The sequence below is a fragment of the Oncorhynchus gorbuscha genome, unplaced genomic scaffold (genome assembly GCF_021184085.1).
Source record: "Oncorhynchus gorbuscha isolate QuinsamMale2020 ecotype Even-year unplaced genomic scaffold, OgorEven_v1.0 Un_scaffold_1486, whole genome shotgun sequence".
Classification (NCBI taxonomy): domain Eukaryota; kingdom Metazoa; phylum Chordata; class Actinopteri; order Salmoniformes; family Salmonidae; genus Oncorhynchus; species Oncorhynchus gorbuscha.
Genome location: NW_025746251.1, coordinates 100,001 through 116,133, shown reverse-complemented (window position 1 = coordinate 116,133; position 16,133 = coordinate 100,001). Strand labels below are relative to the sequence as shown.

The window sequence follows — 16,133 nt, the reverse complement described above, 5'->3', positions numbered from 1 at the left end:
TACTTGGGCTAAGAGATAGGTTGTTAGGCCACCAGAACACATGGTTTACTGTAGCCTTGTTACTTGGGCTAAGAGATAGGTTGTTTACCAGTCTGACACCAGAACACATGGTTTACTGTAGCCTTGTTACTTGGGCTAAAGGATTGGAATTAAGTTCTAGAAGTTCTTCAAGACAGAAGCCCAAAACTCACAAAAGGTCAACATCGACCTATGTATCAGTTTGGGCTCCATTCCACAAGTCAAGCATAGTTTCTACTCCTGAATTTATACCTGGTTCTACCAGGGTTAAGGTCAATTCCATTTCAATTTCCAGTCAATTCAGAACGTTAACCAAATTACAACTCCAATTCCTAAATGTTCCTAATTGAAAAGAGTAGAAGAAGAATTGTAGTTGTAATTGCAGAGTACTTCCTGAATGGCCCGCAATTGAAATGGATTTGACTCCCAAACAGCTCACAATTCTGGACTTGAGGGCGATAAGCTCCTCCTCCTCCTTCTTCCTGTTCTCAAAATGGACGTCGATCAGCCCCTGCAGCTCAATCAGGTCTTTGTTCTGACGCTTCTTATGGAGGTCCTGTTAAAACAACAAAAGTTAGAGAGAGATGACCTCAAGTGATGTATCACTGTACCAGACCTAAACAGTTGCTTTCTTTTGGCCAAGGATGTTTAAATTCAAGAAACAGGATTAAAGAGAAACGATTTACTGTGTACTTACGTCAAAGTCCACTTTCTCGCCATCAGGGACCTTAGGGACTCTATGGAATGTCAAAAGATGCCACGTAAGTTATATCTAATGCTGTTAGGACAACGCAGCAAAATTCACCTGGTTCTGGAGCTGCCACTGTTGGTTCTGTCCTTATAAAGCATTTAGCATACAAGCTACAGGGTTACAAACATGTGGAAGCCAGGGTTCTGTCCTTATAAAGCATTTAGCATACAAGCTACAGGGTTACAAACATGTGGATGCCAGGGTTCTGTCCTTATAAAGCATTTAGTGTCATGCAGGTGAAAGAGGACCCAAAAGCGACTTAACAGAAACAGAGTTTATTTAAGTCCAAACAGGGAATAACAAAAATCCTCTAGTCTGTAGAGGGGAATAACTGGAGAAGCGGCCACAGACTGCAGGTCGCTTCGGGTAGGCGCAGGCCGTAGTTGATAGAGACACCTGCTCACACGCAGCATCTGATGAAGGCAAAAAACACGACAGGACAGGGCGATACACAATCACAGCAAAAAACACGACAGGACAGGGCGAAACGCAATCACAGCATGGTGAATACTAAACAAGGAACCGACGGGACAGGAACGGAACACAAAGGAATAAATAGGGACTCTAATCAGGGGAAAGGATCGGGAACAGGTGTGGGAAGACTAAATGATGATTAGGGGAATAGGAACAGCTGGGAGCAGGAACGGAACGATAGAGAGAAGAGAGAGCGAGAGAGTGAGAGAGGGAGGGGGAGAGAGAGGGATAGAAGGAGGGAAAGAACCAAATAAGACCAGCAGAGGGAAACGAATAGCATGGGGAGCACAGGGACAAGACATGATAATAAATGACAAACATGACAGTACCCCCACTCACCGAGCGCCTCCTGGCGCACTCGAGGAGGAATCCTGGCGGCAACGGAGGAAATCATCGATGAGTGAACGGTCCAGCACGTCCCGAGACGGAACCCAACTCCTCTCCTCAGGACCGTAACCCTCCCAATCCACTAGGTATTGGTGACCCCGTCCCCGAGAACGCATGTCCATGATCTTATGTACCTTGTAAATAGGTGCGCTCTCGACAAGGACGGGAGGGGGAGGGAAGACGAACGGGGTGCGAAGAAAGGGCTTAACACAGGAGACATGGAAGACAGGATGGACGCGACGAAGATGTCGCGGAAGAAGCAGTCGCACAGCGACAGGATTGACGACCTGGGAGACACGGAACGGACCAATGAACCGCGGAGTCAACTTACGAGAAGCTGTCGTAAGAGGAAGGTTGCGAGTGGAAAGCCACACTCTCTGGCCGCAACAATACCTTGGACTCTTAATCCTGCGTTTATTGGCGGCTCTCACCGTCTGTGCCCTGTAACGGCAAAGTGCAGACCTCACCCTCCTCCAGGTGCGCTCACAACGTTGGACAAACGCTTGAGCGGAGGGAACGCTGGACTCGGCAAGCTGGGATGAGAACAGAGGAGGCTGGTAACCCAGACTACTCTGAAACGGAGATAACCCGGTAGCAGACGAAGGAAGCGAATTGTGAGCGTATTCTGCCCAGGGGAGCTGTTCTGCCCAAGACGCAGGGTTTCTGAAAGAAAGGCTGCGTAGTATGCGACCAATCGTCTGATTGGCCCTCTCTGCTTGACCGTTAGACTGGGGATGAAACCCGGAAGAGAGACTGACGGACGCACCAATCAAACGACAGAACTCCCTCCAAAACTGTGACGTGAATTGCGGGCCTCTGTCTGAAACGGCGTCTAACGGGAGGCCATGAATTCTGAATACATTCTCAATAATGATTTGTGCCGTCTCCTTAGCGGAAGGAAGTTTAGCGAGGGAATGAAATGTGCCGCCTTAGAGAACCTATCGACAACCGTCAGAATCACAGTCTTCCCCGCAGACAAAGGCAGACCGGTAATGAAGTCTAAGGCAATGTGAGACCATGGTCGAGAAGGAATGGGGAGCGGTCTGAGACGACCGGCAGGAGGAGAGTTACCCGACTTAGTCTGCGCGCAGTCCGAACAAGCAGCCACGAAACGGCGCGTGTCACGCTCCTGAGTCGGCCACCAAAAGCGCTGGCGAATAGACGCAAGAGTGCCTCGAACACCGGGATGACCAGCTAACTTGGCAGAGTGAGCCCACTGAAGAACAGCCAGACGAGTGGAAACAGGAACGAAAAGGAGGTTACTAGGACAAGCGCGCGGCGACGCAGTGTGCGTGAGTGCTTGCTTAACCTGTCTTTCAATTCCCAGACTGTTAACCCGACAACACGCCCATAAGGAAGAATCCCCTCGGGATCAGTAGAAGCCACAGAAGAACTAAACAGACGGGATAAGGCATCAGGCTTGGTGTTCTTGCTACCCGGACGGTAAGAAATCACAAACTCGAAACGAGCGAAAAACAACGCCCAACGAGCTTGACGGGCATTAAGTCGTTTGGCAGAACGGATGTACTCAAGGTTCTTATGGTCTGTCCAAACGACAAAAGGAACGGTCGCCCCCTCCAACCACTGTCGCCATTCGCCTAGGGCTAAGCGGATGGCGAGCAGTTCACGGTTACCCACATCATAGTTGCGCTCAGATGGCGACAGGCGATGAGAAAAATAAGCGCAAGGATGAACCTTATCGTCAGACTGGAAGCGCTGGGATAGAATGGCTCCCACGCCTACCTCTGAAGCGTCAACCTCGACAATGAATTGTCTAGTGACGTCAGGAGTAACGAGGATAGGAGCGGACGTAAAACGTTCTTTTAGAAGATCAAAAGCTCCCTGGGCGGAACCGGACCACTTAAAACACGTCTTGACAGAAGTAAGAGCTGTGAGAGGGGCAGCAACTTGACCGAAATTACGAATGAAACGCCGATAGAAATTAGCGAAACCTAAAAAGCGCTGCAACTCGACACGTGACCTTGGAACGGGCCAATCACTGACAGCTTGGACCTTAGCGGAATCCATCTGAATGCCTTCAGCGGAAATAACGGAACCGAGAAAAGTAACGGAGGAGACATGAAAAGAGCACTTCTCAGCCTTTACGTAGAGACAATTCTCTAAAAGGCGCTGTAGAACACGTCGAACGTGCTGAACATGAATCTCGAGTGACGGAGAAAAAATCAGGATATCGTCAAGATAGACAAAAACAAAAATGTTCAGCATGTCTCTCAGAACATCATTAACTAATGCCTGAAAAACAGCTGGCGCATTGGCGAGACCGAACGGCAGAACCCGGTACTCAAAATGCCCTAACGGAGTGTTAAACGCCGTTTTCCACTCGTCCCCCTCTCTGATGCGCACGAGATGGTAAGCGTTACGAAGGTCCAACTTAGTAAAGCACCTGGCTCCTGCAGAATCTCGAAGGCTGATGACATAAGGGGAAGCGGATAACGATTCTTAACCGTTATGTCATTCAGCCCTCGATAATCCACGCAGGGGCGCAGAGTACCGTCCTTCTTCTTAACAAAAAGAACCCCGCCCCGGCCGGAGAAGAAGAAGGCACTATGGTACCGGGGCGTCAAGAGACACAGACAAATAATCCTCGAGAGCCTTACGTTCGGGAGCCGACAGAGAGTATAGTCTACCTCGAGGAGGAGTGGTCCCCGGAAGGAGATCAATACTACAATCATACGACCGGTGAGGAGGAAGGGAGTTGGCTCGGGACCGACTGAAGACCGTGCGCAGATCATGATATTCCTCCGGCACTCCTGTCAAATCGCCAGGTTCCTCCTGAGAAGTAGGGACAGAAGAAACGGGAGGGATGGCAGACATTAAACACTTCACATGACAAGAAACGTTCCAGGATAGGATAGAATTACTAGACCAATTAATAGAAGGATTATGACATACTAGCCAGGGATGACCCAAAACAACAGGTGTAAACGGTGAACGGAAAATCAAAAAAGAAATAGTCTCACTGTGGTTACCAGATACTGTGAGGGTTAAAGGTAGTGTCTCAAATCTGATACTGGGAAGATGACTACCATCTAAGGCGAACATGGGCGTAGGCTTCTCTAACTCTCTGAAAGGAATGTCATGTTTCCGAACCCATGCTTCGTCCATGAAACAACCCTCAGCCCCAGAGTCTATCAAGGCACTACATGTAGCACCCGAACCGGTCCAGCGTAGGTGGACCGACAAAGTAGTACAGGACTTTGATGGAGAGACTTGAGTAGTTGCGCTCACCTGTAGCCCTCCGCTTACAGATGAGCTCTGGCTTTACTGGACATGAATTAACAAAATGTCCAGCAACTCCGCAATAGAGGCACAGGCGGTTGGTGATCCTCCGTTCCCTCTCCTTATTCGAGATGCGAATCCCTCCCAGCTGCATGGGCTCAGTCTCAAAGCCAGAGGAGGGAGATGGTTGCGATGCGGAGCAGGGAAACACCGTTGATGCGAGCTCTCTTCCACGAGCCCGGTGACGAAGATCTACCCGTCGTTCTATGCGGATGGCGAGAGCAATCAAAGAGTCCACATCTGAAGGAACCTCCCGGGAGAGAATCTCATCCTTAACCACTGCGTGGAGTCCCTCCAGAAAACGAGCGAGCAGCGCCGGCTCGTTCCACTCACTAGAGGCAGCAAGAGTGCGAAACTCAATAGAATAATCCGTTATGGACCGTTCACCTTGGCATAAGGAAGCCAGGGCCCTAGAAGCCTCCCCACCAAAAACTGAACGGTCAAAAACCCGAATCATCTCCTCTTTAAAGTTCTGGAATTTGTTAGAGCAATCAGCCCTTGCCTCCCAGATAGCTGTGCCCCATTCTCGAGCCCGGCCAGTAAGGAGTGAAATGACGTAAGCAACCCGAGCTCTCTCTCTAGAGTATGTGTTGGGTTGGAGAGAGAACACAATCTCACACTGCGTGAGAAAGGAGCGGCACTCAGTGGGCTGCCCGGAGTAGCAAGGTGGGTTATTAACCCTAGGTTCTGGAGGCTCGGCAGGCCAGGAAGTAACAGGTGGCACGAGACGTAGACTCTGGAACTGTCCAGAGAGGTCGGAAACCTGAGCGGCCAGGTTCTCCACGGCATGGCGAGCAGCAGACAATTCCTGCTCGTGTCTGCCGAGCATGGCTCCTTGGATCTCGACGGCAGTGTAACGAGCGTCTGAAGTCGCTGGGTCCATTCCTTGGTCGGTTCCTTCTGTCATGCAGGTGAAAGAGGACCCAAAAGCGACTTAACAGAAACAGAGTTTATTTAAGTCCAAACAGGGAATAACAAAAATCCTCTAGTCTGTAGAGGGGAATAACTGGAGAAGCGGCCACAGACTGCAGGTCGCCGGGTAGGCGCAGGCCGTAGTTGATAGAGACACCTGCTCACACGCAGCATCTGATGAAGGCAAAAAACACGACAGGACAGGGCGATACACAATCACAGCAAAAAACACGACAGGACAGGGCGAAACGCAATCACAGCATGGTGAATACTAAACAAGGAACCGACGGGACAGGAACGGAACACAAAGGAATAAATAGGGACTCTAATCAGGGGAAAGGATCGGGAACAGGTGTGGGAAGACTAAATGATGATTAGGGGAATAGGAACAGCTGGGAGCAGGAACGGAACGATAGAGAGAAGAGAGAGCGAGAGAGTGAGAGAGGGAGGGGGAGAGAGAGGGATAGAAGGAGGGAAAGAACCAAATAAGACCAGCAGAGGGAAACGAATAGCATGGGGAGCACAGGGACAAGACATGATAATAAATGACAAACATGACATTTAGCATACAAGCTACAGGGTTACAAACATGTGGATGCCAGGGTTCTGTCCTTATAAAACATTTAGCATCCAAGCTACAGGGTTACAAACATGTGGACGCCAGGGTTCTGGACTTCCGGTTAAAATTCAGTTTCAATTCAGTCAATTCACAAAGTAAACTGAAATTCTAGCGAATTCTTCCAATTCGTTCAATTCCTCCTTCACTTGTTTTTTTTCTTCCAATTAGGACAGTTGTAATTTCAGTTTACTTCCCGATTGACTTGATACCAACCCTGATGAACACACACACACACACACACACACACACACACACACACACACACACACACACACACACACACACACACACACACACACACACACACACACACACACACACACACACACACACACACACACACACACACACACACACACACACACACACACAGCTTGAACTGGTTGGTCTGACATGAGTGTTGAATAGAAGTTCTACTCACTTGAACTTGGGCTTCTCCTCTGTTCGGTAAGAACATCGTGAACGTGAGGGAAGAATATATTACAGTGTTAGAGATGTCACAAACCAGTGACAAAGATCTCAAGCAACAGACCCAACATGGAGGTTCAGTTAATCAAGGGGACATATGCGTGTGGGACACACTCCGTGTTACATCTCTGGGCCGCAGTTTCAGGCTACTTTTATTAACTTATAAAAAATAATGACTTATTAAATATTATAATAGGAAAAGTAAACCATTTGTAGGTTTTACTTTCAATTTCACGATGTTAATTTGGTATGTGTTAGTGAAAAACAGCTGTTTAAGATGTATAATAACAGATGTGTACAGTGTAGGTGCTTGTAAAGGATGAGTAGGACAAGAGTAATACTTTACTGTTCACTATGTAGGATCTCTATGCTACTCATGACTTCCATTCTCCTTTATTCTACTTCATTAGAACTCCTTCATTGTCAGAATTAGACTCTTTCTACAATCCATTCTCTTTTATTCTACTTCATTAGAACTCCTTCATTGTCAGAATTAAACTCTTTCTACAATCCATTCTCTTTTATTCTACTTCATTAGAACTCCTTCATTGTCAGAATTAGACTCTTTCTACAATCCATTCTCTTTTATTCTACTTCATTAGAACTCCTTCATTGTCAGAATTAGACTCTTTCTACAATCCATTCTCTTTTATTCTACTTCATTAGAACTACTTCATTGTCAGAATTAGACTCTTTCTACAATCCAAGACTGAATTCTGTACTTGGATAATACATGCTAATTCTATTCCAAAAGTCAAGTTGGTGATAGAAATATTTATTAAAATCAGAAATTACAATGAATTGTCAATAAGTACCGAAACATCGTTGACATTTGTGATTAGATTTTGGCTTGACTTTCACACTCAAACAGGTAGAAACCACAAGCAAAGCAACAGCAACACTCTAGCAGACAGAGAAATACAAAGTACCATCTTGTTCTCCTTCCTCCACTGGTTTGGCAGAATGTCATGCAGGAAGAGAAGCAGACAGAGCAGACATGAACATAGGAGTCACTGCAGCATTTCATATTCCATCAGCCCTTTCTCACGCCGTCACAACAGGTCTGTTTGCTGGCATTTCTCATACAGGCCACTCAGGCCGTAGTTTCGCGTGACAGACTATTCACGTGAGATTTGGTTCTTGGATCCCGAGATTACTCAGGCCTTTAACTTTCATTCATTTGTTGCGAGTATAGGGGGAAAGATATTTAGCAGGAGACTAAATTTGGGCAGTGTTTTGCTACTGGAGCACGTGGACTCATGGACAGGGTCTCCAGTCTTGCGATAGAGTAAACCTGCTGAACTGGGACAGGAGACTGACACAGTGCAGTCTGTCCAATCAGAAGTACACATACAACTTTAAGAACCTGAATACACATACCTTCCTCTTCATAGGCCTCTGCATGCAGCAAACATCCAAAAGCAAGAGCAGAATAGATATCATGATTAGTGATATATACTGTACATAAGCTCAGGACAAGCTGTCGGTGCCTGCTGGGGTTGCAAAGTTCCGGAAACTTCCAGAAATCTTCCAATGGGATTTCTGAAGAAGAAAACCGGAAATTCCCAGAAGTTCCCAGAAGTTTACAACCCTGGTGCCTGCTAGCACATTCAGTACACATTCAGTTGACTAGGCACAGCTCTGCAGAACATTCACTCACCCAAATTGAGGTGTTTATGACCAGTGTAATACACCATACATTACAGTAAATGTGGCCAGAAGTACACTTCAAGAAAACAGGTAAATATGAATATGAACTATAACAATAAATAATTGATATACAGTATTATATTAAATAACACCCCAATGTGAGAGATAAACAAGTTGTTAACAGTCATCAACTTTCTGCATCGTTCCTGTAATCATTCCTTTATAGGTTAATAAAATAAGCTTTTCAGACAAGATCTCAAAAGGGGCAAAGAAAGATCCTTTTATATGAGAAAACGTCCTCCTTCATCCTTGCCGTTACGGTAATGAAACACAGGTATAATGAGGTTCAAGGAATGGGGGACCACCTTCCTCAACATCATCTCTGTAATGGTGAAATTAGGACCATTGAGGAAGAGTAGCAGAGGTGGGCATGGATGAAAAAAAGACATTAATCCACATAAAGGTTATTTTGTAGCAGGATTTAAATATAATAATCAGGTTATTTTGGAGCAGGATTCAGATATAATAATCAGGTTATTTTGGAGCAGGATTCAGATATAATAATCAGGTTATTTTGGAGCAGAATTGAAATATAATAATCAGGTTATTTTGGGGCAGAATTTAAATATAATAATCAGGTTATTTTGGGGCAGAATTTAAATATAATAATCAGGTTATTTTGGGGCAGAATTTAAATATAATAATCAGGTTATTTTGGGGCAGAATTGAAATATAATAATCAGGTTATTTTGGGGCAGAATTGAAATATAATAATCAGGTTATCTTGGAGCAAGATTTAAATATAACAATCAGGATATTTTGGAGCAGGATTTAAATATAATAATCAGTTACTTATGATGGAAGCTTCCTTTCTTCCATTGAGCATTTTTCATCCATTTGCCATATTCAAAACATTTCTAGAAAGCAACTTCCAGGTTCTAATACATTCCCATCATATACAGAAAGTTTAGAGCACTACAAAATCAAGGGCTCATTATCTTTTCTACAGTTGCATTCTGGGAGAAGCAGCTCCCGATGAGGTGTTATAGTAAGAATGGAAGATAGCAGTCGTTGGTTTAGCTTTAGTTTCTAGCACCCTTACTAGTTTAGTAAATATTCCCAGGTAGGGCTATAGTATATATTCATCCACAAGCCCAATGCATCTGCAGCATCTAACACCACATTCCTCATTAACCCCTAGCTCCTACCACTGTCTAGGCACATCTAACACCACATTCCTCATTAACCCCTAGCTCCTACCACCTGTCTAGGCACATCTAACACCACATTCCACATTATCCCCTAGCTCCTACCACCCGTCTAGGCACATCTAACACCACATTCCACATTATCCCCTAGCTCCTACCACCTGTCTAGGCACATCTAACACCACATTCCTCATTAACCCCTAGCTCCTACCACCTGTCTAGGCACATCTAACACCACATTCCTCATTATCCCCTAGCTCCTACCACCTGTCTAGGCACATCTAACACCACATTCCTCATTAACCCCTAGCTCCTACCACCTGTCTAGGCACATCTAACACCACATTCCTCATTATCCCCTAGCTCCTACCACCTGTCTAGGCACATCTAACACCACATTCCTCATTAACCCCTAGCTCCTACCACCTGTCTAGGCACATCTAACACCACATTCCTCATTATCCCCTAGCTCCTACCACCTGTCTAGGCACATCTAACACCACATTCCTCATTATCCCCTAGCTCCTACCACCTGTCTAGGCACATCTAACACCACATTCATCATTAACCCCTAGCTCCTACCACTGTCTAGGCACATCTAACACCACATTCCTCATTATCCCCTAGCTCCTACCACCTGTCTAGGCACATCTAACACCACATTCCTCATTAACCCCTAGCTCCTACCACCTGTCTAGGCACATCTAACACCACATTCCTCATTATCCCCTAGCTCCTACCACTGTCTAGGCACATCTAACACCACATTCCTCATTATCCCCTAGCTCCTACCACTGTCTAGGCACATCTAACACCACATTCCTCATTAACCCCTAGCTCCTACCACTGTCTAGGCACATCTAACACCACATTCCTCATTATCCCCTAGCTCCTACCACTGTCTAGGCACATCTAACACCACATTCCTCATTAACCCCTAGCTCCTACCACTGTCTAGGCACATCTAACACCACATTCCTCATTATCCCCTAGCTCCTACCACCTGTCTAGGCACATCTAACACCACATTCCTCATTATCCCCCACTAGCTCCTACCACTGTCTAGGCACATCTAACACCACATTCCTCATTAACCCCTAGCTCCTACCACCTGTCTAGGCACATCTAACACCACATTCCTCATTATCCCCTAGCTCCTACCACTGTCTAGGCACATCTAACACCACATTCCTCATTATCCCCTAGCTCCTACCACCTGTCTAGGCACATCTAACACCACATTCCTCATTATCCCCTAGCTCCTACCACTGTCTAGGCACATCTAACACCACATTCCTCATTATCCCCTAGCTCCTACCACCTGTCTAGGCACATCTAACACCACATTCCTCATTATCCCCTAGCTCCTACCACCTGTCTAGGCACATCTAACACCACATTCCTCATTATCCCCTAGCTCCTACCACCTGTCTAGGCACATCTAACACCACATTCCTCATTAACCCCTAGCTCCTACCACTGTCTAGGCACATCTAACACCACATTCCTCATTATCCCCTAGCTCTACCACCTGTCTAGGCACATCTAACACCACATTCATCATTAACCCCTAGCTCCTACCACTGTCTAGGCACATCTAACACCACATTCATCATTAACCCCTAGCTCCTACCACTGTCTAGGCACATCTAACACCACATTCCTCATTAACCCCTAGCTCCTACCACCTGTCTAGGCACATCTAACACCACATTCCTCATTAACCCCTAGCTCCTACCACTGTCTAGGCACATCTAACACCACATTCCTCATTAACCCCTAGCTCCTACCACTGTCTAGGCACATCTAACACCACATTCCTCATTAACCCCTAGCTCCTACCACTGTCTAGGCACATCTAACACCACATTCATCATTAACCCCTAGCTCCTACCACTGTCTAGGCACATCTAACACCACATTCCTCATTAACCCCTAGCTCCTACCACCTGTCTAGGCACATCTAACACCACATTCCTCATTAACCCCTAGCTCCTACCACCTGTCTAGGCACATCTAACACCACATTCATCATTATCCCCTAGCTCCTACCACTGTCTAGGCACATCTAACACCACATTCCTCATTAACCCCTAGCTCCTACCACTGTCTAGGCACATCTAACACCACATTCCTCATTAACCCCTAGCTCCTACCACTGTCTAGGCACATCTAACACCACATTCATCATTATCCCCTAGCTCCTACCACTGTCTAGCTCCACCACATTCCTCATTAACTAGGCACCACTGTCTAGGCACTACACCACATTCCACATTAACCCCTAGCTCCTACCACTGTCTAGGCACATCTAACACCACATTCCACATTATCCCCTAGCTCCTACCACCTGTCTAGGCACATCTAACACCACATTCATCATTATCCCCTAGCTCCTACCACTGTCTAGGCACATCTAACACCACATTCCACATTATCCCCTAGCTCCTACCACCTGTCTAGGCACATCTAACACCACATTCATCATTAACCCCTAGCTCCTACCACTGTCTAGGCACATCTAACACCACATTCCTCATTAACCCCTAGCTCCTACCACCTGTCTAGGCACATCTAACACCACATTCACATTAACCCCTAGCTCCTACCACTGTCTATCTAACACCACATTCCTCATTATCCCCTAGCTCCTACCACTGTCTAGGCACATCTAACACCACATTCCTCATTATCCCCTAGCTCCTACCACTGTCTAGGCACATCTAACACCACATTCCACATTAACCCCTAGCTCCTACCACTGTCTAGGCACATCTAACACCACATTCCTCATTAACCCCTAGCTCCTACCACCGTCTAGGCACATCTAACACCACATTCCTCATTAACCCCTAGCTCCTACCACCGTCTAGGCACATATCAGATCTCATCCTCATTAACCCCTAGCTCCTACCACCGTCTAGGCACATATCAGATCTCATCCTCATTAACCCCTAGCTCCTACCACCGTCTAGGCACATATCAGATCTCATCCTCATTAACCCCTAGCTCCTACCACCGTCTAGGCACATATCAGATCTCATCCTCATTAACCCCTAGCTCCTACCACCGTCTAGGCACATCTCAGATCTCATCCTCATTAACCCCTAGCTCCTACCACTGTCTAGGCACATATCAGATCTCATCCTCATTAACCCCTAGCTCCTACCACCGTCTAGGCACATCTCAGATCTCCAAGTGCAGAAGGGCTAGGGGCTAGGGGCTAGGGCCTAGGGGTGGATTTGGGATTGATCATGATCGGTGATATTACAGAAGCAGTTTGAGAGGAAGCAGCTGAAGCCATTCAGTGAGGCAGAGGCGTGCTTGAGAAAGTACATGAACGTGTACTGTAGCTGTAACTAATACTCATACTAGACTATGGGTATACAGTACCAATATGTATACCGCACTATGGATACACAGTACTAATACACATAGTATACTATGGATATACAGTACTAATATACAGTACATAGTATACTATGGGTATACAGTACCAATATGCATACCGCACTATGGATACACAGTACTAATACACATAGTATACTATGGATATACAGTACTAATATACAGTACATAGTATACTATGGGTATACAGTACCAATATGAATACCGCACTATGGATACACAGTACTAATACACATAGTATACTATGGATATACAGTACTAATATACAGTACATAGCAGACTATGGATATACAGTACTAATATACAGTACATAGTAGACTATGGATATACAGTACTAATATACAGTACATAGTATACTATGCATATACAGTACTAATATACAGTACATAGTATACTATGAATATACAGTACTAATATACAGTACATAGTATACTATGGATATACAGTACTAATATACACATAGTATACTATGGATATACAGTACTAATATGCATAGTATACTATGGATATACAGTACTAATACACATAGTATACTATGGATACACAGTACTAATACACATAGTATACTATGGATATACAGTACTAATATACAGTACATAGTATACTATGGGTATACAGTACCAATATGCATATCGCACTATGGATACACAGTACTAATACACATAGTATACTATGGATATACAGTACTAATATACAGTACATAGTAGACTATGGATATACAGTACTAATATACAGTACATAGTATACTATGCATATACAGTACTAATATACAGTACATAGTATACTATGGATATACTATACAGTACATAGTATACTATGAATATACAGTACTAATATACAGTACATAGTATACTATGGATATACAGTACTAATATGCATACCGCACTATGGATATACAGTACTAATACACATAGTATACTATGGATACACAGTACTAATACACATAGTATACTATGGATACACAGTACTAATACACATAGTATACTATGGATATACAGTACTAATATACAGTACATAGTATACTATGGGTATACAGTACCAATATGCATACCGCACTATGGATACACAGTACTAATACATATAATATACTATGCATATACAGTACTAATATACAGTACATAGTATACTATGGATATACAGTACTAATATACAGTACATAGTATACTATGGATATACAGTACTAATATACAGTACATAGTATACTATGCATATACAGTACTAATATACAATACATAGTATACTATGGATATACAGTACTAATATACAGTACATAGTATACTATGAATATACAGTACTAATATACAGTGCATAGTATACTATGTATACAGCATACTATGGATATACAGTACTAATATACAGTACATAGTATACTATGGATATACAGTACTAATATACAGTACATAGTATACTACTATGTACATAGTATACTATGGATATACAGTACTAATATACAGTACATAGTATACTATTAATATACAGTACTAATATACAGTACATAGTATACTATTGATATACAGTACTAATATATAGTACATAGTATACTATGCATATACAGTACTAATATACAGTACATAGTAGACTATGGATATACAGTACTAATATACAGTACATAGTAGACTATGCATATACAGTACTAATATACAGTACATAGTATACTATGGATATACAGTACTAATATACAGTACATAGTATACTATGGATATACAGTACATAGTATACTATGGATATACAGTACATAGTATACTATGGATATACAGTACTTATATACAGTACATAGTATACTATGGATATACAGTAGATAGTATACTATGCATATACAGTACTAATATACAGTACATAGTATACTATGCATATACAGTACTAATATACAGTACATAGTATACTATGCATATACAGTAGATAGTATACTATGCATATACAGTACTAATATACAGGGGTGTCAAACTCATTTTGCCCCGTGGGCCATGTTCAGTACCCCCCCCCCCCCCCAGTACTCAAACCACTCCCATGAATCAGCTCACAGGGGATCCAGTATGTTTGACACCCCTGATGTAGACGATAGAAGTATGCTTTCTTCATGGAGGGCAGTTATGAAGAGGAGGCACCTCCAGTAGCTCAACAGTTAACATTATTGCCTCAGGGGTTTGAGGTGGAGACAGGGGGGGGGGGACACTATCAGGAGGGACTATATACTACATTAGTAGGTCTCATCTATGTCTACCTGGGGGACAGGTGTGGTTGCACGAGGGAAGGATGAATGAATAAGCTACGCCACATACCTTCCTCCTCTACAACCTCAGGCTCAGGCTCAGGCTCGGGTTCTGCCTCCTCCTCTACCTCCTCTTCCTCTACCTCCTCCTCTGGGGCTGCCTCGGGGGCTACCTCTACTTCTACTACCTCTTCTTGGGACACGCAGCAGAGCACACAGCATGCAGAGGGAAACCAGGGGGAGGAAGGGTTTCGGAGAGAGGTTAGATATTTGTTTATGAACGCGTATAAGGAGGAGAGAGAGAATCTGGTTAGGGTTGTAGGATGAAATTAGATTACTTCAGTTTTAAGAAGGAGGGATGAGAGAAGAGAGGAGAGGACAGTATTGTCCTGCTGGAGTGTGTGCAGCGAGCAGTGATGCTGAGAAGAACAGAAAGAGAGCAATGAGAGAAGAGAGGAGAGGACAGTATTGTCCTGCTGGAGTGTGTGCAGCGAGCAGTGATGCTGAGAAGAACAGAAAGAGAGCAATGAGAGAAGAGAGGAGAGGACAGTACTGTCCTGCTGGAGTGTGTGCAGCGAGCAGTGATGCTGAGAAGAACAGAAAGAGAGCAATGAGAGAAGAGAGGAAAGAGGGATGGAAAAAGATGGGTAGATGGCATTAATAAGATGAAGTGAAATGATATGTTATGAATGATTGATGGGTCTCTGCATTCCGGAGATACCTGAGTTT

General features: G+C 44.4%; 1 protein-coding gene across 16 annotated transcripts in view; it reads right to left on the bottom strand.

The window, feature by feature from the left end:
- LOC124023037 (troponin T, fast skeletal muscle isoforms-like) overlaps nt 1-16,133 on the bottom strand; it is a 47,064-nt gene that overhangs the window by 12,923 nt on the left and 18,008 nt on the right. For 3 of the 16 annotated variants that reach the window (XM_046337614.1, XM_046337616.1, XM_046337618.1), the window contains 6 exons: nt 15,475-15,597; nt 8,310-8,327; nt 7,859-7,879; nt 6,883-6,901; nt 716-755; nt 458-574 (listed from right to left, as the gene is read on the bottom strand). In XM_046337614.1, coding sequence (XP_046193570.1) covers nt 458-574; nt 716-755; nt 6,883-6,901; nt 7,859-7,879; nt 8,310-8,327; nt 15,475-15,597 — 338 coding nt within the window. The remainder of the gene's footprint in view (nt 1-457; nt 575-715; nt 756-6,882; nt 6,902-7,858; nt 7,880-8,309; nt 8,328-15,474; nt 15,598-16,133) is intronic. The other 13 variants (XM_046337615.1, XM_046337617.1, XM_046337624.1 and 10 more) reach the window with 9 other exon arrangements.